The sequence below is a fragment of the Equus asinus genome, chromosome 13 (assembly GCF_041296235.1).
Source record: "Equus asinus isolate D_3611 breed Donkey chromosome 13, EquAss-T2T_v2, whole genome shotgun sequence".
NCBI lineage: Eukaryota > Metazoa > Chordata > Mammalia > Perissodactyla > Equidae > Equus > Equus asinus.
Genome location: NC_091802.1, coordinates 39,319,191 through 39,346,051, shown reverse-complemented (window position 1 = coordinate 39,346,051; position 26,861 = coordinate 39,319,191). Strand labels below are relative to the sequence as shown.

Sequence of the window (26,861 nt, the reverse complement as noted above, 5' to 3'; positions counted from 1 at the left end):
AGAAACAAGCAGCAATTCCTGCCCCAAGAAACTCACTACCTAGTGACTCAAGGGAGTGAGGATAAGAGGACTAGACAAGAAATAAAATTTGAATTCTACTTTCAAGGAGCATGGTTATAGATTATCTTTGTGGCAATAAAAACATGGTCCCAGGGGCTGGCCCCGTGGCCAAGTGGTTAAGTTCGCGCGCTCCGCTGCAGGCGGCCCAGTGTTTCGTTGGTTCGAATCCTGGGCGCGGACATGGCACTGCTCATCAAACCACGCTGAGGCAGCACCCCACATGCCACAACTAGAAGGACCCACAACGAAGAATATATAACTATGTACCGGGGGGCTTTGGGGAGAAAAAGGAAAAATAAAATCTTTAAAAAAAAAAAAAAAGGTCCCAGACATTTCCAAAGATTTGTTCTTATTAAATTTACACTGATGTGCCTGCTCACCTGAACTACAGTTATCTGCAGGAATGGCTTTGAAGGATGTTTGAATAGCATTTTTGAAATGTGAGGAAAGTCTGAAACTAGAGAGCCAGCAGAAATCCACTCCTTAGAATCCTTGCTGCAAACTACGTAAAATCCAACTTTTCAGCAGTTATTTTCAAGGAAGTATATGGTAAAAAAATTTTTTTAAAGTAGTTTTTATTATGTTAACATCTTTCACCTAATGCAAGCACTGTTGTATTCTAGCCTGGTTCTTCAGTTCTATTGGCCATGAACTTCTCAGCATTACTCCAAATTTCTCTTTGCGAGGATTTACTTACACGAGAGATATGACTACACATCCTTTGTGACCTGTAGAGTACGAGCTAACCTGCTTGTTTTCACTACGATTACAAAAAAGGGACACAATCAATTGTTAACACCTTTGGAACCCTAAATATAATTAATAGAATCGGATGCTCTGCTGCAAACAATTTACCTTAATCCAAAACCTCCCAGATCTTCAAAAATATTGGAATTGCTTAAGAAATGTGTCTGAAACTTAAAAAGAAAATTAGCAAATAGGAATTAAGCGTACCGGGCTGGCTTGGAAAGTGGTGTTACAGATAGCCAGTATCTTTTTTACGGTATAATTATTCCATCTAGTATCTCAAGAAAGCGTATTATCTTCAGTAAAATATTCCCGATATCAATATTCTTCGAAAAGCTAGTTTTTCAGTAAAGAGTCAGGTATTTTAATTTGCGACCTGCTTAAATTCCAAAACGAAAACGCCAGGTCTCGCAGATGAGCCGAAGGCCACCCGGTAACAATCTCCAGACCTAGCAGCAAGAGTCAGAGACAAACGAGAGGGAAGACTGGATTGGAATAATCTCGCGAGAAGCACCGTATTAACCATTTTACGCGATATTTTGGTGCCCAGCCCTTTTCCTCCCTCTCGCAGGATCACGGTTAATCTCGCGATCTTTGGCAAGTTCCGTTGGGGAAGATGGCGGCGGCCGCGAGCACCCTTCTCTTCTTGCCGCCGGGGACTACAGACTGAGCCTTCCCGGGAAGAGTGGGGACGGCTGGTGCCCTGCGTCCCGGGAGCCCGAACCAACTTGGTTTCCCCGTTATTGGTGGGGAAGGGCTTATCCTCTTGCGTAGGACTCAGGCCCTCCCCGCTGTCAGGATGAAGGCTCAGGGGGAAACCGAGGGTGAGTGACTGAGGGGGAATGCAGGGGGCGGGACACAGTTGGGGGGAGCCAATCTGTAAGAGGAGGGGAGGCCGATGCCCCTGCGGGGGCCGCTCTCCCCCTGGCGCAGAGTCCAGGAGGCGGGATGTGTGTGAGTTTCAGATTCTGATTGTGCCTTCACTGGTGATGGAGAGCTCCGACTTTGGGGTGATGGGGGCTCCCAACTTCTGTGAAGGTTTCCGCTATAGCTAGGGACAATCTTTTGGGCCTCAAGAGCGTTTTTAGTCTCAAGTGATGGGAGACCAGGCGAGTGAATCTAAAACTTGATTACAGCTCAAGAGACATCTGAATAATGACATTAAAAAAAAAAAATAATGCAGAGCTGTGTGTGAAAGTGCCGGAGGATGTTTTGGCCTAAGTGAAATGATTGGATCCTTAAGATATTAAAAGCCAGCAGTTTCCTAGAATGTCACAGTGTTCAGATCTTGTGCTATTGTATATTTTAAAAATGCACTGAATTTCTTCCTTTCAGTGACTTGACTAACTCAGAACTGCTGAAGAACAACTCTTCTGTGAAACCTTACTTAGATCCTCTAAAGTTCCACATTCCAGCTTAAATGCTTCCTTAGTATTTTGGACATAGTTCTATTAATACAGCTTACTATATTTTTATTTACTCATCTTCCCCACTGTATTCTGAGGTTTGTAGATCGGGGATCTTGCATTACTCATCATTGCATAGTCCCTGGCACATAATAGTTGCTCAAAAAGTGTTTGATTTGAGCATTTGTGTAAAGATATCTATCATCAGGCTTCTCAAGCAAAATAAGGGGGGGTGTATTTTGAAGGAGAGGAAAAGAAAGGTATACTCCTTGGGTGTAGAGGAATGACAAGTGTAAAATGGAAACTCGATGAGGCAGGAATTTTGTCTAGTTTGCTCACTGTTGTATCCCCAGCACTTAAAATAGTGCTTGAATGAATGAGTCTTGAAAATGGGAATTGCCCAAACTGTGTCCAGAACTATAAACTGGCTGAAAGAGCCCCAAACCAGTTTTCCAGAAGATGAGGGAATTGCGGGAAGATGTTTGGATCTTGATTTAGAAGATGGCACTGCCTTAACTCTGATTGCTGACATTCCATTCATCTTTCAATGACGTGTTTTCTGTAACATCTCTGCAACTAGTTAGGAACTTTTCCTCCTCTGAATTTCATTAGTAATGTTTCTGTTTTTAAGAGCATATCTCCTTTTGCTTTTTGTGATGGTTATTTCCACGTTAACTTGTCCACACCCCCTCACAGATGTCATCTCAGGCATATTGTGTGTTTTTGCATTGCCAGTGGTTTCCAGCACAGGTCCTTGCTCATACTGAGCAGTACGAGAATTAGAGGAGGGTTGGAGGGTGGAGGAGGTTTGTTCACATGCCTAATTCAGACGCCAGTCTTTTCTACCTTTCTCTTAGCTCTGCTAGAAACTCATCCTTTAGTCATTGGCGTCTTGCCTGTCCATATTGTTTTAATTCGAATTCAAATAGGAAAAATCTGAATGGCAAATAAAGCCTGTTTTCTTGATAATGCTTATAAATTGATCTCTTAAAATTATGTCAGAAAATTAAGAAAGTCTGTATTTTCACACTGAAACTGAACTAACCATAGTAAGGCCATGTTCAAATGTATGCTGTACATATATCATGCAAGGGATTTCATGCATATCATGAAATGATTGTGCCACTAAATTGTAGTCTCAATCCTGAAACATAATTAGAGATGGTTCTTTTTTTGGTTCTCGTTAAAAGTTTGAATAGAAAGCAGTCTCGTTCTATGGTGTTCGTTAGAATAGACCCATAATTTGTGTGTCTTCTTATCATTAAAAATAAATTCTTTGTATGTTTTGAAGTAAATGATGTTGAAAAATATTTTAACTGAGTTTTTACCAGGATGAAGAATGGGGGTTTCATTTGTGGGAAAAACTGTGGAAGGACTTGAAAGAAGAGTTTCTAATTATATTTCTGATTTATATCATAGAGTCGGAAAAGCTGAGTAAGATGAGTTCTCTCTTGGAACGGCTCCATGCAAAATTTAACCAAAATAGACCTTGGAGTGAAACCATTAAGCTTGTGCGTCAAGTCATGGTGAGGATTGTGGTGAAGTGGATAAAGTGTTGTGCTTAGATAATTTTTTAATAAGCTAAGCTCCCTGTGTAGGCTTTTTCAAAATAGTTATTATAATGTGTATTCAGTTTTATTTATCATAAAATACCTGAGTATATGGTGGCTATCAACTTTAAGAGTCTGCCTAAGAGGGAGGTATATTTATAAAATTGTGTTAATTGTGAGTTAAAGTACCCTGGGTTACTTTAGGCAAAGGTGATGAGAGATACACCTATAGAGAGACACATGATAGACTGGTGTAGAGAGACTTATTCTTCACTTCCTGTCAAATTTGTTGATTCTACTGTGATAGTACTTTTATTGTATTTCTACTACTAGTAGAGTTTGCAATTTATTCTTAGCTTCACCTGTTCACCCTGTCAACGTCTTTCTCTACAGTACTACTTCTTCCTGAGTCATTTACCATATGGGGAGCCCCAGTTAAGTGAAAGACCAGGGGTGGTGGTAGGATATTGAAAGTTCATCCATATGATTCCAGTGGTAGTTAGATAACGTAGGAAACCTTTACTTCTATGATTTGACCTGGGCAATGGGTGTGTTCATTTTGTGATAACTCATGGCTCTCTTAAGCTTCATATACTTCTCTGTATATATATTGTACTTCAGTGAAAGTACCCCTTCCTCCCCACTAAATCTTACTTTGGGTCCAGAGTAAGTTCAGTTTAGTAGATTTGTTAGTGTTTAAAATAGTCATATCAGTATAGCACTTGCAAAAGAACTGAATTTGTTGTCAAAGACCTATATTTTAGGCTTGACTCCAGACCTACATGACTTTGGATGAATTATGTAATCTCTCTGAGTCTCAGTTTCCTCATCTAGAAAGCAGATGCACACAATACCAGTTTTTTTGTAAGGATCAAATGAGACAATGGGTATCAAAGTGTTGTGTTGCTAAAAGATTTCTGTAACTGTAAATTCTACAAATGTATGTGTATCTTCTGGTTCAGAATTGTGTACATAGAAGGTATTTTTTAAAAAATGTCTTAAATAAAAGAATGGCAATTTTTCCAGTCTGGGAATTCAGAGGTTGTCATTTTTATACCACAAGGCAGCCATATTCTAGTTTGAAATATGTTCTATAAATGATGTTGCATTAGAGACACATCATGAGATAGACGAATTTCAGGTGGCTACTAAGACCCTCTCTTGGGATACCAGTGTCTTGGTTTGGTCACCAAAGCTTCCACTGTCTACTTCTCACTTTTACAGATTCAGAATCCTAATTTTATTGGAAGAGCTTTCAAAAACTGACATACTAACAAAATCTCAGTAGATTAACGTGTAAATCAGAATGCCAATTTATTAATTTACAACAGAGGGTTTATCTTTCCAGTTACCGCAATACTGGTATCCATTGTCCAGAGCACCCCTTTGTCTATTCAAGGTACAAGGGAAGCCGGATTATTAATTAATCAGATGTTTGTTTTGTGAGGGTGGAATTAGAGCAAAGAGAGATGGATTTAGGACATGGAAAAGGCTGAAAAACTACCCAGTTATTATAAAACTGTTCACAGTTCTAGGGACTGGACTGTTGTGCAGAGAGAAACTTCTTCCTTGGATAGGGTTAGAAAAACTATGCCAAATTTTTTGCTCTTTGAGAGTCCCTTTTCTGGACTACATATTTGTTTCTTAGAGTCAATCTAGTTTGACCAAGGTCTAGTTATATTTCTTAGATTACATGCAAATCACCTTGTTGGATTTCGGAATTGCCAAATCTCCTAAGCCACCCATTTAAGTGCCTAAATCTTAGGATATACTTAAATTCTACAGAAGGCTGATCTTACTTATTACATTTTGATTCTTCCTAATTTTTCCTGCAGGTTATCTTATTTTAGATCTGGGAATACCTTTTCCTACCTTAATGTATATAGATATGGATGTATCTATGGATATGAACTTTTCCTTCTTTGGATGGATGGACAGAGCAACAGTTAAAAGTCTATAGACTAGAGTATGTAGAGAATATAGAATACAGAGACTATAGCATATTGTCTATAGACTATCCTGAAATATTACTAGTAGGATAATGTGCATGTTTACCTGAAACACTGTTGGCTTGGTTAATTTTTACCTCAAATATTTTCCCACTTAATACAGGAGAAGAGGGTTGTGATGAGTTCTGGAGGGCACCAACATTTGGTCAGCTGTTTGGAGACATTGCAGAAAGCTCTCAAAGGTTTGTAAACATCTTTGAAATATGCTGATTTCTTAAAACCGCCAGTTTAAGAAAGACTGTTTTATACTTACACTAGAAATATAAATTGAGGTAGGTCAACTTTCTATGCTAGGTATTGCTCTTGCTTTCATTATGGAGTTGAGATGAGCTCTTATCTGAACTTCTGAAACATTTGTTTTTGATCCTATTTTGTAGGCTGGTAGGGACTCAAAAGATAATTGATGAAGGCTAACTATATGATAGCAAGGAAGAGTTCCCTTTTTTTTCTTCACATGTTCTCTTCTAATTAGAAGATGGACATTTTAACTCTAAAAGACTGTTTATGGACAATGTTTTCAGGAAAGCAAACAAAATTTAAATCATGAGCTTGATTATTCATTGATTACTACTTCTATCTATTTTAGGGGGAAAATGAAAATAAAAACAGATTTTACTCTGATCCACCACAAATGGAGCTGATTCAGCTGAATATTCCTTTTTTTCCTCCAATTGTGGTAAAATATACATAACATGGAATTTACCACTTTAGTAACCTTTTAATTTTTTTGGTGAGGAACATTGGCCCTGAGCTAACACCTGTGCCAGTCTTCCTCTATTTTGTATGTGGGATGCTGCCACAGCATAGCTTGATGAGTGGTGTGTAGGTCTTGGCCTGGGAGCTGAACCAGTGACTCCTGTGCTACTGAACTGGAGTGCGTGAACTTAACCACTATGCCACTGAGCTGGCCGCCTAATCACTTTTAAATGTACAGTTCAGTGGCATTAAGTACATTCACATTGGGCAACTGTCACCACCATCCATCTCCAGAACTTTTCCATCTTCCCAAGCTGAAACTCTGTACCCATTAAACAATAACTGCTCATTTCCCCCTTTCCCCAGCTCCTGGTAGCCACCATTCTACTTTCTGTCTCTAAGAATTTGACTACTCTGGATATCTCATATAAGTGGAATCATACAGTATTTGTCCTTTTGTGACTGACTTATTTCACTTAGTGTAATGTCATCAAGGTTCATCCATTTTGTAGTATATGTCAGAATTTCCTTCCTTTTTTTTTTTTTTTGAGGAAGATTAGCCCTGAGCTAACTGCTGCCGATCCTCCTCTTTTCACTGAGGAAGACTGGCCCTGAGCTAACATCCATGCTCATCTTCCTCCACTTTATATGTGGGACGCCTACCACAGCATGGCGTGCCAAGTGGTGCCATGTCCGCATCAGGCATCCAAACCGGCAAACCCTGGGCCGCCCAAGTGGAACGTGCAAACTTAACTGCTGTGCCATCGGGCCAGCCCCTCCTTCCTTTTTAAGAAAGCTGAATAATATTTTATTGTATGTATATACCACATTTTGTTTATTCATTTATCCATCAGTGGACCCTTGGGTTGTTTCCACTTCTTGGCTATTGTGAATAATGCCACTATGAACATTGAGTATTGGTTTTGATGTTAATCTTCCTTATTCTAGCATTAGCAGATAAATGTTTCTTCTCTCCCTTTTTTTTTTTTTGGTGAGGATGATTGGCACTGAGCTAATATCTGTTGCCAATCCTCCTCTTTTTGCTTGAGGAAGACTGTCCCTGAGCTAACATCTGTGCCAGTCTTTCTCTGTTTTGTATGTGGGACGCCGCCACAGCATGACTTGATGAGTAGTGTGTAGGTCTGTGCCTGAGATCTGAACCCACAAACCCCAGCTGCTGAAGCGGAGTGTGCAAACTTAACCACTACACCACTGGGCCAGCCCCTAAGTGTTTCTTCTTTAAGTTAAAGATAACTTGTCCCAAATAAGTAATGAAAAAGGGATAGGAGAAAAGTCCAATAATGTTTTTGAATAGACTTTCTTTTGACCCTTATTACTGCCTAGGTCACAGCTAAGCCTCACTAATGAACTTTGTGCAGATTATAAGCATTTTAATTATTGAATGTGTTTATGACTTTGGAAGGATGGTTCTACTCCTCAGCATATTTCTCTATTTGAAGAATATAATTTATTTGGAGCATCCTTTGTGATTTCCTTTTTTCACCCTTTCATAGTGACATCTTTACCAGCAATGACTGACCGTTTGGAGTCTATAGCAAGACAGAATGGGTAAGTAGTCTATCTCTAGGCAGAAATGTTTAACTTAGTGTTGACTTTGGGTGGCTTTATTTATGTGTCCTCTATTAATTTTTGTTTTGATTTGTTCCTGCTAGACTGGGCTCTCATCTCAGTGCCAGTGGCACTGAATGTTACATCACGTCAGATATGTTCTATGTGGAAGTGCAGTTAGATCCTGCAGGACAGCTTTGTGATGTAAAAGTGGCTCACCATGGGGAGAATCCTGTGGTATGTGTTGTTGATATTTCACTGGAATCTGTGGGGTTTACTTAGGGACATTAATTTTAAAATGAATTGTTGGGGTTTGAAATAGTTTGGGTTTAGGTTTTTTCATGAGCCACTGTAGAGATGATGTGATGGGCTTATGACGTCAATAGCTATAGAATGAAATTTAAAATAACATGGGTCCATCTCTGACATCATCCAAAGGCTTTGACAAGTGGAAACACCAGATGAACCCTTTCCATTTCATATCAACAAACATGAGCCGCAATTGAATAGGTGCTGGGGATACAGAGATAAATAACTTAAAGTTCCTGTCCTCAAAGAGCTTATAATCAAGAAGGACAGATACTCTTGTACATAGCTAATGTCTTGAAAAATCCTTTAATGGAGATGAATTAAAATGTATGTAACCAGACAGTTGGATATGAATTCTAAGGATCGCATTAAAGAGCGGTCCTAATGTCTTAAACAAGCTACTGAAAGTTGACTCATTTATAAACTATTTGATATATTTTGATCTTCATTTCCCGCCCCAAACCCATGGTCTACCAAGTAGGAAGAAGATGCTTTTTGATATCTTAATTTAAGGACCTTGTATAGTTTAATTTTTCTGTTATAAAGCATGTACTAGTAATAAAAGAGAAAAATTTAATGTCTTCAAAAGTCGTAAAGTAGTTTAAAGTTTTAACATAATTTCTTTAATTTCAGAGCTGTCCAGAGCTTGTACAGCAGCTAAGGTGAGCAAATGACATTTATATTCCCTGATATTGGCAGACAATGCTGTTCTTTATAGCTGGGTTTTGAGGCTGGTCAGAAGTTACTTTTCTGAGGAACAAATTTATTTTCTTGGGTCAAGATTTTTCAGAGTTTGTACTTCTTCACTTTTAGAATTGACTTAGCTTAAGTTCTCATCCTGCTCAGTCTGTCCCAGGGTGTCTCAACCTTGGCAGTATTGACAAATTGGATTGGAAAATTCAGTGCTCTAAGGGGCTGCCCTCTGCATTGTAGGATGTTTAACAGCATCCCTTGTCTCTCCCACTAGTTTCCAGTATTATCTCCTGAGTCGTGAGAATCAAAATATCTCCAGGTATTGTCAAGTGTCCCCTGCAGAGCCAGAGCATTCCTGGTTGTGAACTACTGATCTAGCCTTAGGAATTCTGTGTGGAACAAAAATAAATGGAACCTAATTACTGAATCAGAAGGCTTGAGAAAATTGAGTCCTTATCATGAAAAGAACTCTTTTTCACTTTAATTTTTGAGAAAAATTGTTTTACACTTCAGGTATATGTGTGATAAACTCCCAGCGTTGTAAAGTGCTAGGCTTGAAGACAGTCTCTTTTAGTAGTTAATGGCTTTTTCCATTGGCTTATCGTTTCCCTTTGAATTGAGTGGAAATTTCCATGCTTAAATTTAAACCCAGAATTAACTTTCTGGGAATTTGAGAAAATGATTACATCAATTTTATGTTTTAAATATAGTGAAGTTCTCAGATACACACAGAGATGTCATAGAAAGGGTGTTAATATTGAGGAAATAAATTTTACACTCAGCTTTCTCAATGATTGGTTTAATGGGTTTATAGCCAAATGCACCAAATTTGAACCAGCTTTAAAAAAATTGCAGTGCAATATAAAAAATAACCTTTTTATGATTTCATTGAATCAATAAGTCTAGCAAAGATGCATTACCAAAATAGTTTAGAAAGCCAGTATTTCAAGTTCTATTCTGGAGTGGGAGACTGCACCAACTTATGAACTGGTGGTGTTCTAGAGCTAATTTGTAAGCATATTTGGCAGTGGGCACAACAAAAAGAATATTAGTTTTGGGCCGGCCCGGTGGCATAGTGGCTAAGTTCATGTGCTCTGCTTGGGCAGCCTGGGGTTCACCAGTTCGGATCCCCAGTGCGGGCCTACGTACCGCTTATCAAGCCATGCTGTGGCAGGTGTCCCACATGTAAAGTAGAGGAAGATGGGCACAGATGTTAGCTCAGGGCTAATCTTCCTCAAAAAATTAAAATTAAAATTAAAAAATTAAAAAAAAAGTATTAGCCTCTACGTGATGTTTTTAGTCACTTAATGTTGACAGTAATTTTAAGGTAGGGAATACATTTTGCTGCTGCTCTTGTTTCTTTTCACTATCTTCATGGCACTTTGGGCATTAAGTGTTCAATAAATGCTCAAAAATGCCTGACCAAGTATCTGACATTATCAGGGCAATTTAGCTTTCAAGAGACTTTTTTTTTTTCAAGTTCGAGAGTTAGAATTGTTGAGTTGGATTGGATTTCTAAGCCTGCCCACAAAAGCCTGTTTGATTAAGAATCCAAGCCTGAATAGTATTGGGTTCTAGGAGGCCAGGGGTCATGGTGGTAGTTTCTTTTTCCTGGGGCATGTCTAGTCATAGGAACATTTTGGACTATGCAGTTTGCCTCCACAGTACCCATCCTCTTTTCTCTAGGTGTCCCACCTCTCTCCTAGTGCTCATTTTCCCTCTCTATGTTGCGATATACATGCAAGTGCTTTACTTCCCAATTTATTTACTTCTTTTTCCTCTCCAATCAAAAAGTTTGTTTTCTTCATGACATCCAATCATCTCAGTTACATATTAAGAGGAAAAGAAAGTGATTTATTTAAACCCAGGTCTCATTACATTGGAGTGAGTTATTATGTGAATTATCAGGTCTTTTTGACTATCTTTTATACTGCTTATTAGCACTTTCATCAGAAAAATGGGGCAGAGAAAGGAAAACATTTCATTTTCTTTTGCTACTGTTGATTGATTCTAGAAAACTTTGGCTGAGGGAAAAAGAATAAAGCAAATTATTAAAATTATTTTTATATAGCCATGATTTTTGGCACTTTGCTGTTAAGACTGAGTAGTAATTGTATGTTTTATTCTCCTCCCTCTCCCCTCTTTCCTGAACTCCTTATAGGGAAAAAAATTTTGATGAATTTTCTAAGCACCTTAAGGGTCTTGTTAATCTTTATAACCTTCCAGGTGACAAGTAAGTATTTTTACTTTTTGCTTTTGTTGGAAAAATCAGTATAAATCTGTAAACCATTTTGTGCTTTGAAATTTGTCAATTCTGCCTATCTCATTTGTGATTTCTACTCATACCAACAATATATAGCTCAGCTTCTAACTTTATGCCTTTTAAAAGTATTTTAAATAAACAGTATCTGCATTGATGGATTATAATGCTAAAAGGTAGACTATAATCTTGAGATTTCCTCAACATATTAATTTCTAGGCTGAAAGAAATTAGTTCTTGTGGAACTGCATTGTCATTTTTATTTTTAACCTACCTGGGATTCTGTTAACTTGCTTGGCTCTTTTAAACAGAGATAAAAATTAGCTTTGATAGATCACTATTTTTTTTTTTAACATTAAAAATCTTTTTTTGGGGCCAGCCCTGTGTCTGAGTGGTTAAGTTTTGTGCGCTCCACTTTGGCAGCCCAGGGTTTCGCTGGTTTGGATCCTAGGTGCAGACATGGCACAGCTCATCAGGACATCTTGAGGCGGCTTCCCACATGCCACAACCAGAAGGACCCACAATTAAGGATATACAACTATGTACTGCGGGGGTTGGGGGAGGAAAAAAAAAAAAAGAAGATTGGCAACAGTTGTTAGCTCAGGTGCCAATCTTTAAAAAAAAAACAAAACAAAACTTTTTTTTAATGGGTATTTTAGTTGCTTCCAATATAGACTTGTCCTTTAGGCTTTCTGTATCAGTGTTTGTGTTTGTGTATGTATATCTTTCAACTATTTAACTCTTATTCTCTTCTTCTACTCTCTAGCAAACTGAAGACTAAAATGTACTTGGCTCTCCAATCCTTAGAACAGGATCTATCTAAAATGGCAGTTATGTATTGGTAAGACTGGCTAAGGTGTAAATTCTGTATGACCCTTCTGAGTACCTTGTTCTTAAAGTTTTTCATCTAAGGGGTTAGTAGGGTCCTATTTTATTTATTTATATTATAGATAAATATGTATCTATATTACATCTATATTATTACACATCTATATTTTACCTATATTATAAATCTTGTCCATCTCCTTTTACTTCCCAAATGATGACTGCATTCCATTTTCTGAGTATCAGTATCTCTAATTTATTGGTTGATATTCCATAGGTTTTATCTAAAGACTTGTCAAATCTGGCCTCCCATCTGATAAATTACAGTCCGGTCGAATTTTTGTTCACCATATTACATATTGGTGTATACCTGGAAATAATCCCTTCACTTTGAAGGTGAAATACGATTGTTATATTCTCAATTATAGGACAGAGTCGTTAGGATAATATTACAAGACTTTTAAGAGCTGAACTCCTTATCACATTGTGCACTAATACCTTGAGGGCTTAAACAGAAGCAAGCATGGATCATTTGTCTTGCAGGAAAGCAACCAATGCTGGCCCCTTGGATAAGATTCTTCATGGAAGTGTTGGTTATCTCACTCCCAGAAGTGGGGGTATGTGATCCTATTTTGCGTATTTTAGAAAAATGTCTAATTCTAGTTGAGGGGTCATTACTAAAAATTTCACCTGGGGGGGCTGGCCTGGTGGCACAGCGGTTAAGTTCACACGTTCCACTTCGGTGACCCAGGGTTCGTCAGTTTGGATCCCGGGTGCAGACATGGCACCACTTGGCATGCCATGCTGTGGTAGGCATCCCACATATAAAGTAGAGGAAGATGGGCATGGATGTTGGCTCGGGGCCAGTCTTCCTCGGCAAAATGAGGAGGATTGGCAGCAGTTAGCTCAGGGCTAATCTTCCTCAAAAAAAAAAAAAAAATTCATCTTGGGTTTATAAGGAGAGGGAGAAAATTAACAGTAATTTATATATTTTTAAATAATTTCTAAGGTGTCAACATCTGCCGTCTCCCAGTTTTATTTTTTTAATGTGAAGTAAATTGTTGCCAGTAGAATCAATACTTATGCTTTTCTCATATTTCATAAGCTGCTTTGGAGCATGAGTCCTCATATCAGTGAAACTATTTTCTTGTATATAAGTTTAAGTTTATAGAAATGGGAATGTTTTTATTTGTGATTTACCTGATAAAGATATAGTGATGTTTTATTTTTCATAGGTCATTTAATGAACTTGAAGTACTATGCCTCTCCTTCTGACCTGCTGGATGATAAGACATCATCTCCCATCATTTTGCATGAGAATAATGGTAAGACTTTAACCATAAAACAACTGAAGGTTTCGTTCAGTGTTTAAAACATATTTTTAAAAATTTCAATGCCCAGCCTGCCTGTACTTTTTTGGTTTGTACTCCCTATAAGTTTGCCATTCCTACCACAGTTTCGCCTGATACACACACACACACACACACACACACACAGTCTGTTTCTCTCATATGTATATACACATATATGTACACATACATACATAATAATAAAAGTTTAATAGTGCTTTTGAATAAGTAAATGAGTGAATGAGAAGATATAAACCATCTGAATTGAAATAATCCCCTTTAGTCATTACTTTAAAGGTGAAGAAATTAGCTAGCTTACTCAAGAGTTACAATAATGGATGTTATTTTCTATTTGTATTTTAATTTGCTAAAACATAATGGCCTAATACCTCATTTGGTTCCCTTGTAGCTTCAATCATTGACTATCCTGTAATCATAATTCTATTTTAAATGCATTCTGAAGTTGGAAAAGATAGCATTGGTAATGAGTCTTTTACGAAAATTTTTCCTTGGACTGCATTGTTTCTGGTATTTTTTACTGACAGAAATATTGGTTGGTTACAAAGGTAACTTCTAGCATTTCTAAGTCACATAGGTATTACAGCATCTGACAAATTAGGGCTGACAAATTATGCAGAAGTTAGCCTGTTTTTTTAAAATGTTAAGATCCTTATAATTTGTGTTCCTTTGGAAAATACCCTTTTTCTTTCATATTCCCAGTTCCTCGGTCTTTGGGCATGAATGCATCAGTGACAATTGAAGGAACATCTGCTATGTATAAACTCCCAATTGCACCATTAATTATGGGGTCACATCCAGTTGACAACAAATGGTAAGTTAAATATAATTCTAGGGTAGCGAAGTCCTTTTTTCAACTTCAAGCCCAGTGTGAAACAAGTATTACTTTCTCTTGGCTCTTCCCCCACTTGTCTTTCTAGAGCTTGGCTTTTTGTTTTATCCACTTAATTTCTCTTTTCAGTATCTAAAAATTGTTCCCCTCTGAAGTCTGCCCATGGAACACATTCTCTATCCTGAGAGAGAATGAAGAGAACTGTGCTAATTCCTCTGGTTTAATGGTTGCTCATTTTTTTGTTATGGAACATATGTTGATTTGGAGTTAATGGAGAAATAACTAGAGAACATGCCTCAGGATAGATGTTTGATTAAATACTTTAGGGATAACAAATATGATGTTTTGGAATTGGGGGAAGAAAGTTCAGAGAGTGAGCTTTTTGATAGGCTTTGTATGTGTTTATATGATACAGACATGTCTAAGAATGGGTGTTTAGATTCTTCATTTTCATATCAAGTCAAAATCCAACCACCTCCTTTTTTTTGAAGGACTCCTTCCTTCTCCTCAATCACCAGTGCCAACAGTGTTGATCTGCCTGCCTGTTTCTTCTTGAAATTTCCCCAGCCAATCCCAGTATCTAGAGCATTTGTTCAGAAACTACAGACCTGCACAGGTGAGTTTTAAGCATTAGGAGTTAATGCTTACTATAAATGTGAAAAGTAGGGCCGGCCTGGTGGCGCAGCAGTTAAGTGTGCACGTTCCGCTTTGGCGGCCCGGGGTTCATGGGTTTGGATCCCGGGTGCGGACATGGCACCACTTGACAAGCAGTGCTGTGGTAGGCATCCCACATCTAAAATAGAGGAAGATGGGCGTGGATGTTAGCTCAGGGCTAGCCTTCCTCAGCAAAAAGAGGAGGATTGGCAGTTGATGTTAGCTCACTCAGGGCTAATCTTCCTGAAAAAAAAAAAAAAAAACGTGAAAAGCAAACCTCAAAATCAGATTATCTCAGGTGTCTTTCAGTCTTGGCAGGCCTCAGAAAAGAGCTGATGGGTATAGATGTCTTGGTGCTTTGTACTAGTTAAAGCTTAGTAAGTACTTTTTGAATAAATGGATGAATAAAGTCATGAAGGGAAAACTGAGCTGTCAACCTTTTGATCTTATTGTGATCATTATATTGATCCTTGTTTTTCCAGGAATTCCATTGTTTGAAACTCAACCAACTTACGTACCCCTCTATGAACTGATCACTCAATTTGAGCTGTCAAAGGACCCTGACCCCATACCTTTGAATCACAACATGCGATTTTATGCTGTAAGTAAGGCCCTGAGGATTGTTGTAGGTTATGTTTGGACGCAAGATCAGAATCTTCCTTTATAGGATTACTGAGGTCAGGTAACATTCTTTGGACTATTAGATCATATCCAATTTTCTCAGTCAGGCAGGAAATTACTCTGAAACATACTGAAGAGAGCATGAGCTTCCAAGTCAGGAAACAACAATGTATATTTCATTGTTGAAATTTCAGATGCAAGTCTTTTAATGGTATTCTGAGCTTTTATAAGCTTATAAGTAGGTGTTAAGAATCCTTACTGTTTAATTCTTTCAAGTGTGATGAGTTTATATTCTGGGAAGGTCCTTCAAGTACATACAGAGAAGAAAGTGCTGGAATGAATAAAGTAAGGAAGGTTCAGTTTCCAAAACCTCATCTGGACTTGAATTTGTTTGACAATTGCCTAGATTAAAGTAGCAGTTCCCAAATTCAAGCTGCATTATACTTATATAGGGTGTTTTATTAAAAATACAGATTTTGCACTATGGTTCAGGATCCTCTTTTATACAGATTTCTGATTTTTTGTGTTAGCTAGGTTAGGAAACGAATAGCAGAACATTTACAATAAAGGGGTCTTTTCAGCCAAGTGAGTAATTGGTATTTATAACATCAGCTGACCAAAGAATTCACTATGGAGTTTTATTATTCACCAAGAAATTGCTGCTGATTTTTGAGACGTAGATTTCTTTTCAGGATAGTTTGTGGTTGGAGTACAATGGGTGAGTAGCCAGAATTCATTTACTTTTTTCTTTTTACCCAGGCTCTTCCAGGTCAGCAGCACTGCTATTTCCTCAACAAAGATGCTCCTCTTCCAGATGGCAGAAGTCTACAGGGAACCCTTGTTAGCAAAATCACCTTTCAGCACCCTGGCCGGGTTCCTCTTATCCTAAATCTGATCAGACACCAAGTGGCCTATAACACCCTAATTGGAAGCTGTGTCAAAAGAACTATTTTGAAAGAAGGTACTGCCTTTCCTTTTGATATACTTACTGGTATTTGCAAACTGCTTACTCTAGTGGTTCTCTAATTTGGTGGCCCATCATTATCACCTGTGGCACAGCTTTTAAAAATACAGATATTTGGTTTCCATAGCCTGACGAACTGAATTAGAACCCCAGTGGAGGAGTTGAGAATCTAGTTTAAACTCCACAAATAATTTTGATGGAACCAATCTGTAAATTGGGATCTGGAAGACGAGTTTTTTTGCAGTGGACTTACTCTTTTGCTTCATACAGTAATATAACTGGGTACCTACGGGCCTGAACTTTGCAGCAGATATATAAGGTAGAACTTGGGATGCTGTAGGAAGAGAGAATTTCTTGATATCCAAATTTTAGGTTGTTAGGACAGTGCTTCCCAGCTTTTAGTTCTGAATATATTTCCTTTCCCCATTCTTTGGAGAACTTAATCATATTGTTTGAAAAGGGATGAAACTTGTGCCCTTTTCTTTTTCTCCCAGGATTCTGGAATGCTGATGTTTTTCAAACACAGTTTGCTGTTAGAAGCCTTGATGTGAATTTTGGCTGCTCTAGTTAACCATAGTTAATTTTTTACCTTAGTTGTAAAGCACTTCGGTGATAGGGATGTATCAGTGCAAATGGAAGGCAAGAAGAAACAGGGAAGGTAAATCAGGAGATATCTTTTATGGGAATAAGAATTGCTTTGGAAATGAGAAATTTTAGAGAGTTGGAGTAATAACACAGGGCATATGCAGGTGTGCTTATGGCCCTTCTATTTCACATATTGAGTGCAAGGAGAATTCTCCAGATAGCTTCAGAGCATCTAAAAATGAGGTTTAATAAGGTAGTTATGAAGTTAGTCCTACGGAGATGCATACTTTTTTCCCAAGAAAGTATATCATCATTATCTCTGGGCTGCTACCATGTTTGGCTTAGGAACCTATGATGACAGATATATATGTGTATTTGGCATAAATATATCATTTTAGATTGTAGCCCTTACATCCCTGCTTATCAAACTTTGGGTTTCCCAGCCAACAGCTGCAAACACTGATAGAAAGCAGGGTTTATGGCAGTAGTTCTGGATGTCTGCTTATCAAATAGAATGAGAAATTCCTCTTGGCCATATTTATTTTCAGAATTCACTTTCAGGGCAGGTTGTTTATATCTGCCAAGGTCTTTAACAATTTAGGGATTAAATAACTTTATTTTAGAAAATTGAAGTTTATATGTTTATATATATATTTATAACATAAACTGGCAGATTCCTTGTAATCTATTCCTTCTATCTCCTGTAGATGACATAGTAGATTTTGTGTGTTAAATAATGTGTGGGATTTAGTTTCCAAGGAGGGAGAGAAAGAATTTCAGTCTGTGTACTTAGGGATTATTTACTTGTCTCAAGTCTTATATTATTTTATGATCCTTTTCTTTGCTTTTTAGATTCTCCTGGGCTCCTGCAATTTGAAGTGTGTCCTCTCTCAGAGTCCCGTTTCAGCGTATCTTTTCAGCACCCTGTGAATGACTCCCTGGTGTGTGGTGAGTTGTGTGGGTGGCTGGCACTTCTCTCAGGGCAGCGGTTTGGTCCCTTTACCTTTTTATGAAAAGTCCAAAGCTGAATCTATCTCAAATACCTCCTATATATTTTGTCTTCCAGTGGTAATGGATGTGCAGGACTCAACACATGTCAGCTGTAAACTCTACAAGGGGCTGTCAGATGCACTCATCTGCACAGATGACTTCATTGCCAAAGTTGTTCAAAGGTAGCACTGGCCCTTTTCCATCAGAGTCCTATTAAGAGGTGTATAAGGAGTGCTGTTTTCAGTATTAGAGTGAATTGAAATTTAGGAGGAAAGCATTTAGTCACTGCTTTGAATTCATCCTTCTCTGCTTTCAGACTCAAAAGCAATATGAGCTTTGGTTTTTTAAATACCATTATGAGAATAATAGGTAGGTAGGTAACTTCAGGCCTGGCATTAGGGTTCTTTTAGGAGGGAGAGAGCTGAAATAAGATATAGGTCTTTTTTCACTTATTCTCTGTGTCACTTTTTAATGTGTAACATGTCAAATGGCAGTATGTGGGAAGATACTTAAGGCAGTCAACTTCCCAGGAACATTAATATGTAACTTTGAGATTTTTCTAGAGCTGGCACTAGTGGCCTGTTTTGTAAATAAATTTTATTGGAACACAGCCATGCCTGTTCATTTACAAATTGTCTTTGGTGGCTTTTGAGCTAAAATGGCAGAGTAGTTGGGCAGAAACTATATGATCTTCAAAAGCCTAAAATATTATTCTCTGGCCCTTTAAGAAAGGATGGCTAACATGTTCTAGAGCAAAATGTTTTCAAACATATGTTTATAAATATAAATTTGTAAGATAAAAAGTGCTTTGCTTTAAAATAAGCAAGATTTCATAACAGTAGTAACATTTTTCACCCAGCTTAGGGGTGATCTAAGCCATTAAAGTTTAGAACTTAATAGGTCGAGATTTTTCTAGTGGTTCATTAATTAAGATAAACCATATATCCCATTAATCACATATGAAGCCCCAAAAGGAGGACATTTTTTACTGAATTCATTATTACCAGTTTTCTTTTAGTTCAATATGATGCCTGATTATTTGGACTCTTGTTTGGTTGGTTGGTTTTTGGTGGTGCTTCAAAAGAGAAAAGAGGTTGACAATTGCCTGCTGGTCCAGGTTCTTTTTAGAATGAATTTACCCAAAGCTCTCACATTTTATAGAACTGCTCCTGCCTTTCAGGTTATTTGCCTTACCTGAAAACTGCTTACTGCAAACCTCTGATGGCATATCTAAATCCCAGGCAAAATTAAAGCCTGTTTTCCCAAATGAAAAATTGCCTTCGTTCATCAGCTAGTGCAATGTTAACTTTTTTTTTTCATCTTATCTTACAGATGTATGTCCATCCCTGTGACGATGAGGGCTATTCGGAGGAAAGCTGAAACCATTCAGGCCGACACCCCAGCACTGTCCCTCATTGCAGAGACAGTTGAAGACATGGTGAAAAAGAACCTGCCCCCGGCTAGCAGCCCAGGGTATGGCATGACCACAGGCAACAACCCAATGAGTGGTACCACTACACCAACCAACACCTTTCCGGGGGGTCCCATTACCACCTTGTTTAATATGAGCATGAGCATCAAAGATCGGCATGAGTCGGTGGGCCATGGGGAGGACTTCAGCAAGGTGTCTCAGAACCCAATTCTTACCAGTTTGTTGCAAATCACAGGGAACGGGGGGTCTACCATTGGCTCGAGTCCGACCCCTCCTCATCACACGCCGCCACCTGTCTCTTCGATGGCCGGCAACACCAAGAACCACCCGATGCTCATGAACCTTCTTAAAGATAATCCTGCCCAGGATTTCTCAACTCTTTATGGAAGCAGCCCTTTAGAAAGGCAGAATTCCTCTTCTGGCTCACCCCGGATGGAAATGTGCTCGGGAAGCAACAAGACAAAGAAGAAGAAGTCATCAAGATTACCACCTGACAAACCCAAGCACCAGACTGAAGATGACTTTCAGAGGGAGCTATTTTCAATGGATGTTGACTCACAGAACCCTATCTTTGATGTCAACATGACAGCTGACACGCTGGATACGCCACACATCACTCCAGCTCCAAGCCAGTGTAGCACTCCCCCAACAACTTACCCACAACCAGTACCTCACCCCCAACCCAGTATTCAAAGGATGGTCCGACTATCCAGTTCAGACAGCATTGGCCCAGATGTAACTGATATCCTTTCAGACATTGCAGAAGAAGCCTCTAAGCTTCCCAGCACTAGTGACGATTGCCCACACATTGGTACCCCTGTTCGAGATTCTTCAAGCTCTGGGCATTCTCAGAGTGCCCTCTTTGACCCTGATGTCTTTCAAACCAATAATAATGAAAATCCATACACTGATCCAGCTGACCTTATTGCAGATGCTGCTGGAAGCCCCAGTAGTGACTCTCCTACCAATCATTTTTTTCCTGATGGAGTAGATTTCAATCCTGATTTGTTGAACAGCCAGAGCCAAAGTGGTTTTGGAGAAGAATATTTTGATGAAAGCAGCCAAAGTGGAGATAATGATGATTTCAAAGGATTTGCATCTCAGGCACTAAATACTTTGGCAGTGCCAATGCTTGGAGGTGATAATGGGGAGGCTAAGTTTAAAGGCAATAGCCAAGCTGACACAGTTGATTTCAGTATTATAGCAGTGGCTGGTAAGGCTTTGGGTCCTGCAGATCTTATGGAGCATCACAGTGGTAGCCAGAGTCCTTTATTAACCGCTGGCGACTTAGGGAAAGAAAAGAGTCAAAAGAGAGTAAAGGAAGGCAATGGCACCAGTAATAGTAGTCTGTCAGGGCCAGGGTTAGATAGCAAACCAGGGAAGCGCAGTCGGACCCCTTCTAATGATGGCAAAAGCAAAGATAAGCCTACAAAGCGGAAGAAGGCAGACACTGAGGGAAAGTCTCCGTCTCACAGTTCTTCTAACCGACCTTTCACCCCACCTACCAGCACAGGTGGATCCAAATCTCCAGGCAGTTCAGGAAGATCTCAGACTCCCCCAGGTGTTGCCACACCGCCCATTCCCAAAATCACTATTCAGATTCCTAAGGGAACCGTGATGGTGGGCAAGCCCTCCTCTCACAGTCAGTATACCAGCAGTGGTTCTGTGTCTTCCTCAGGCAGTAAAAGCCACCATAGCCATTCTTCCTCCTCTTCCTCGTCTTCTGCTTCCAACTCAGGCAAGATGAAAAGCAGTAAATCAGAAGGTTCATCAAGTTCCAAGTTAAGTAGCAGTATATATTCTAGCCAAGGGTCTTCTGGATCTAGCCAGTCCAAAAACTCATCTCAGTCTGGGGGGAAGCCAGGCTCCTCTCCTATTACCAAGCATGGACTGAGCAGTAGCTCCAGCAGCACCAAGATGAAACCTCAAGGGAAGCCATCATCACTTATGAATCCTTCTTTAAGTAAACCAAACATATCCCCTTCTCATTCAAGGCCAGCTGGAGGCTCTGATAAGCTTGCCTCTCCAATGAAGCCTGTTCCTGGGACTCCCCCATCCTCAAAAGCCAAGTCCCCTATCAGTTCAGGTTCTGGTGGTTCCCATGTGTCTGGAACTAGTTCAAGCACTGGCATGAAGTCATCTTCAGGGTTAGGATCCTCAGGCTCATTGTCTCAGAAAACTCCCCCATCATCTAATTCTTGTACAGCATCCTCCTCTTCCTTTTCTTCAAGTGGCTCTTCCATGTCATCCTCTCAGAACCAGCATGGGAGTTCCAAAGGGAAATCTCCCAGTAGAAATAAGAAGCCGTCCTTAACAGCTGTCATAGATAAACTGAAGCATGGGGTTGTTACCAGTGGCCCTGGGGGTGAAGACCCAATGGATGGCCAGATGGGAGTGAGCACAAATTCTAGCCATCCTATGTCCTCCAAACATAACATGTCAGGAGGAGAGTTTCAGGGCAAGCGTGAGAAAAGTGATAAAGACAAATCAAAGGTTTCCAGCTCCGGGGGGTCAGTGGACTCGTCTAAGAAGACCTCAGAGTCAAAAAATGTGGGGAGCACGGGTGTGGCAAAAATTATCATCAGCAAGCACGATGGGGGATCCCCCAGCATTAAAGCCAAAGTGACTTTGCAAAAACCTGGGGAAGGTAGTGGAGAAGGGCTCAGGCCTCAGATGGCCTCTTCCAAAAACTATGGCTCTCCACTCATCAGTGGTTCCACTCCAAAGCATGAACGTGGCTCTCCCAGCCATAGTAAGTCACCAGCATATACCCCCCAGAATCTGGACAGTGAGAGTGAGTCAGGCTCCTCCATAGCAGAGAAATCTTATCAAAACAGTCCCAGCTCAGATGATGGCATCCGACCACTTCCAGAATACAGCACAGAGAAGCATAAGAAGCACAAAAAGGAAAAGAAGAAAGTAAAAGACAAAGATAGGGACCGGGACCGGGACAAAGACCGAGACAAGAAAAAATCTCATAGCATCAAGCCAGAGAGTTGGTCTAAATCACCCATCTCTTCAGACCAGTCCTTGTCTATGACAAGTAATACAATCTTATCTACAGACAGGCCCTCAAGGCTCAGCCCTGATTTCATGATTGGGGAGGAAGATGACGATCTTATGGATGTGGCCCTGATTGGCAATTAAGAACCTTACTTTTTAAGACAAACATGGCCAGAGAAAAACTCATTAAGGTTGTAGGCAAGCCACCGTAAGGGGTGAGTGAGACAGGTCTGATTTTGTGTTTAAGAATCTTAAATGGCATGGCTTTGACAGTGAGCTGGGTGAATTTAGAAAGGCATAGCCAGACCCTACTAAAGAGACCATAGGGTTTGATTCTGGTTTTGAAGAATCACTTGTTCCTTTGCCAGGAAAAAAAAAAAGTTAAAATACTTGCTTATGAAAGGGAGGGGGTGGGAGGGACATAGGGAGAGGGAAGGGTGGGAAACAGTTTTGTGGGAAATATTCATATATATTTTTTCTCCCTTTTTCCATTTTTAGGCCATGTTTTAAACTCATTTTAGTGCATGTATTTGAAGGGCTGGGCAGAAAATGAAAAAGCAATACATTCCTTGATGCATTTGCATGAAGGTTGTTCACCTTTGTTTGGGTAGTTGTCCATTTGAAGCATGGGCAAATGAAGGACTTTGGTCATTTTGGACACTTAAGTAATGTTTGGTGTCTGTTTCTTAGGAGTGATGGGGGGGAGGGAAGATAATTTTAGCTATTTATTTGTAATATTTTAACCCTTTATCTGTTTTTATACAGTGTTTCTTTCTATTCTTTGAGGTTCAGGGTTCAAAATGATGGGAGGTGGAAGAGTAAGGCTTATTTGGTGGTAGTGAGCTTGTAGCTTGTGCTGGTACTGTAGTATCAAGCCCAAGCAGATTAGTCAGGCCCACCTTTGGAGTTAAGTAGAAAAACCAAAATGGTATTTTTGTTTTAGGAGGTTTTTCATAGGGTTCAAACATCATAGGAACATTAGGAGTTACCTCCCTGTGGAGGTATTGATTTATAGTCTTTTTTTTTTTCCTTTTAAAAAAAGCTGGGCTAGCTTCTTGGGATAGAAACATGTTTCAGATGCAGTAAGGTTTAATGTGGGACAGCCTCCCAGACCCAGTGGCATAAAAACCATTACAGAATTAATAGTTCTCCTATTTCCACAATGTGCCAAAAGTCCACATCCCAGCATTTTGTTTGTAGGAGAACTGATGCCATTCCTGAGAGCTGGGCTCCTTGTTTCTCTTCCTCAGAAGGAGAAGGAGTCCAGACTTTACATCACTCCACTGTATGCTCCCTTAGATAAAACAGTAAAATATTTGCAGCCATAGTTCACTTAAAATAATTTCAAGCTCACTTGAAGTAATGGGGGCCTGGAATGCTAGGTGGGCATGAAGATAAACCCTTGCTACTATGTAGCAACACAATTGGACCTTTTTGGAGGAATAGGTCTGAGTCTGGATTCTGGGGGACATCAATAAGAAGCCTTTCTCATAAATATAGAAATCCAGGAGACCACTTGAGTGCAACACAAGTTCTCAGTATTTGGAGGGTCCTCTCAAAATTCTGCGGCCTTACTTTGATTTTGACACCTGCACTGTGCCATTCCTGATGATTCCATTCAGGATCTGTATCAGCAGGACGGGGCACGGTCCCCAGCACAACTCTTCTGGATTAAAAAGAAAAAAAAAAAGCCAGGTGATTCATTTGTGTGTGTGTGTCATAAATGGAGTGACTTCATCAGATATTGAAGAAGAAGAATTCTATATTCAGCCTCTTCTGCAGGTTGGAGTTAGCATAGAGTTGGAAAATCAGCTTTGGCTTTCTCTCCTGACTGTCTCTGATATCCTCTAGTGTTCTCCCTTTTCTGGTCATCAACTCTCAACAACTCTGCCACTTTTGTGTCCCAAGGTAATAAGAAGTAGGAAATGAAACATTGCAAAGTGGAGCAAGAAAAGTTATCGGTTACCGTATCACAGTCAAATGTCTTGGGTGACACTAAGGAGGACGTGGGCAAGGTGATACCAGAGTGCTTTATCTTGTGATGCTGATACAGTAGCAGCCTCTCAGACATACAACCAGGTTGGATTTCTCACAAGTTTCTCACCTAGTTTTGAATCCTATCCCATTGGTTTCTGCAGGAAAAAAAAAAAAACAAAAATGTTACATGGTTTTTAAGTTTGTTCTGGGTGGGGAAAATCTTATGGGGAATGTACTACATAGTATCAGGGGCTCAGCTCCCCCAAGCAGAGCCAACAAATACCAAAATGAGTAAACTGGGAAGCTTTTTCTCTCTTTCTGTCTTCATCCCAGATCAAAGAATCCCGAGTTAGGATCTGGATGAAGGATAAGCCCCTGAATTGTCGATGGGCACACCCCACACACTGACCCAGCATCTGAACTTGCTTAACAGGGAGCCGGGGCTAAACTGCTTCACCCTGCCTGAGAACCAGGGAGCACTGCATTTCTCCACAGGGTGGAGGAGAAGAGGCAGAATAAACCAAGCCTGGGACACCTCCCTCCTGTCTAGGTGTACTCATTCTCCTGTTTCAAAAGACGGCAAGGACATGAAGTCAACTTCTACCTATCTTCTGCTGCTGGTGTCTTATGTATTCTTAGTTTGACCTGATTCCTCTTTTGTCTTTTGGCTTCATGTTAGGGGTTCTTGGTTAAAACCTGCTCTGATGTACATGAAGATTTGAGGTTCAAAATTAGTGTGTTTTAAAACAAAAGTATTGGGGGGGGTGGGGGGATGAAGCAGGATTTAATTGCCAAAACCAGGCTTGAGGTTGATGACTCTTGGAAAGATTTTCCTTAAGGCCTAGGTCTGAAAATTTAGTGCAGCAATATCATGAACTCTCAGAAGAAACCCTTTCAGGGAGCCAGTGAATCATATAGTATCTAGTTGAGTCACTTAAAGCAGATGCCAGTATATGAAACTCATTATTCACAATCCCTGGGCAATCTCATTTTCTTCATCATTTTTTCTTTTCAAACCCCTTCCCCCCTTATTTCTACGCTTGAGTTAGTTTTTTGAGGGGTAGGAAGTATTTAACATCTCAGAAGCTAGGTTGGGAAACGTGCTCAGCTGTAAAAGTTGGGCTTTGAATTTTGAGTTTTAAAAATGTACATCAGGAGCAGTTGGGGAGGGTCTTTTCTAAAAAAAAAATCTTTCCAATTTGGTTTTCTGTGCATATGGCCGTTCTGTAAATACTTTGGGGTTTTTCATTTTTTTGAAAGTAGACAAAATCTGTGGGATTTTTTTCCCAAAACATTACAAAAGAACCTGTTTATTTACATGCAAATAAATTTCTTTGATAAAAAGTAATATGTCTACGTGTAATAAATTAACCTTTGAATAATTTTCATTTATTTTGCTTTAAGAGTCCAACCAATCAAAAGAATTCAATCAGAAAGCAAAAGTCTTCTCTGAGTATTGCTCGAAATAGGTTAACTGGAAAGGATAACTGACATAGGGAAACAGACCTGTGAGTTTTCTTCAGTTGATTTATCTGCTCCAGCCAATTTTACTATCTTTTGCAGGCCTTAGTCACCAAATTCATCAGTAGTTCTTGCTGGGAGACAACTGCTCTTAGATGAGAGAACTAAAAGGCTGTTTTTATATGGCTGAAGTGAAGCAATTACATTAAAAGTATCTGCGACAGAACAAGATTTTAACATCTAGACTTGGGTTTGTGGGCCTGAGAATGAGTTTCTGAAACTAGGTTCCCTTCCTAGGAAGCCCTTTCTAGGATAAAAACTGAAATTTTCTTTTAAAAAGTGCTTGAAGAGTTGGGTTATAAGCCTTCCAGCTAAAATATGACCATTTTTAAAGCTCTCCAGCACTAGCTGCTCTTAAATAAGCTCATCTCTTAATCAGATTCTTAACAAGACAGTCACTAGAATTGCGAATTAAAAGAGGTATGAAGCCAAAGTCATATCTGCGTTGGAATACAACTAGGGGCAGTGGTCCTGCCAGGACTGCTGGAATTTATGACATAGCTCTTAATATTTTATCTTTGGTGCATGATTCTGTAGGTTGTCGCTCTTTTAAGGGTAAACTCTTATTCCTTAATTCATGGTAATTCGATCATAAGTTTCGAGACCTTAAGGGCTGGAGTTGCTAAAGTATAAAAGTATGATGATAGACGCTAGCTTCTATAGACTGAGCCAAGAAGTCAGATGAATGTCATAGTTTTAGCTCGGCAACCCCCCGCCCACTCGTTCAGACACGCTTGTTTCTCCCGCCAAAGTGGCGTCAGGATCAGGTTCTCACCAACCAGAGCCCTGAT

The 26,861-nt window shown here is 39.5% G+C and overlaps 1 protein-coding gene across 2 annotated transcripts; it reads left to right on the top strand.

Moving 5' to 3' along the window:
* Window positions 1–1,396: 1,396 nt before the first annotated feature.
* MED1 (mediator complex subunit 1) lies at window positions 1,397–25,893 on the top strand. 2 transcript variants are annotated; one of them, XM_014833535.3, is made up of 17 exons: window positions 1,397–1,631; window positions 3,633–3,739; window positions 5,876–5,954; window positions 7,983–8,037; window positions 8,142–8,274; window positions 8,980–9,008; window positions 11,201–11,272; window positions 12,066–12,140; window positions 12,668–12,741; window positions 13,360–13,449; window positions 14,194–14,305; window positions 14,815–14,939; window positions 15,460–15,578; window positions 16,358–16,559; window positions 18,000–18,095; window positions 18,214–18,319; window positions 19,470–25,893. In XM_014833535.3, exons 1-17 carry the CDS (start codon window positions 1,607–1,609, stop codon window positions 22,714–22,716), a joined length of 4,746 nt encoding a protein of 1,581 aa, XP_014689021.3. In that variant the 5' UTR covers window positions 1,397–1,606; the 3' UTR covers window positions 22,717–25,893. The 2 variants fall into 2 exon arrangements, with proteins under 2 accessions (XP_014689021.3, XP_070339255.1); XM_070483154.1 differs by lacking the exon at window positions 8,142–8,274 and having other exon boundaries at window positions 1,407–1,631.
* The last annotated feature ends 968 nt before the right edge of the window (window positions 25,894–26,861 follow it).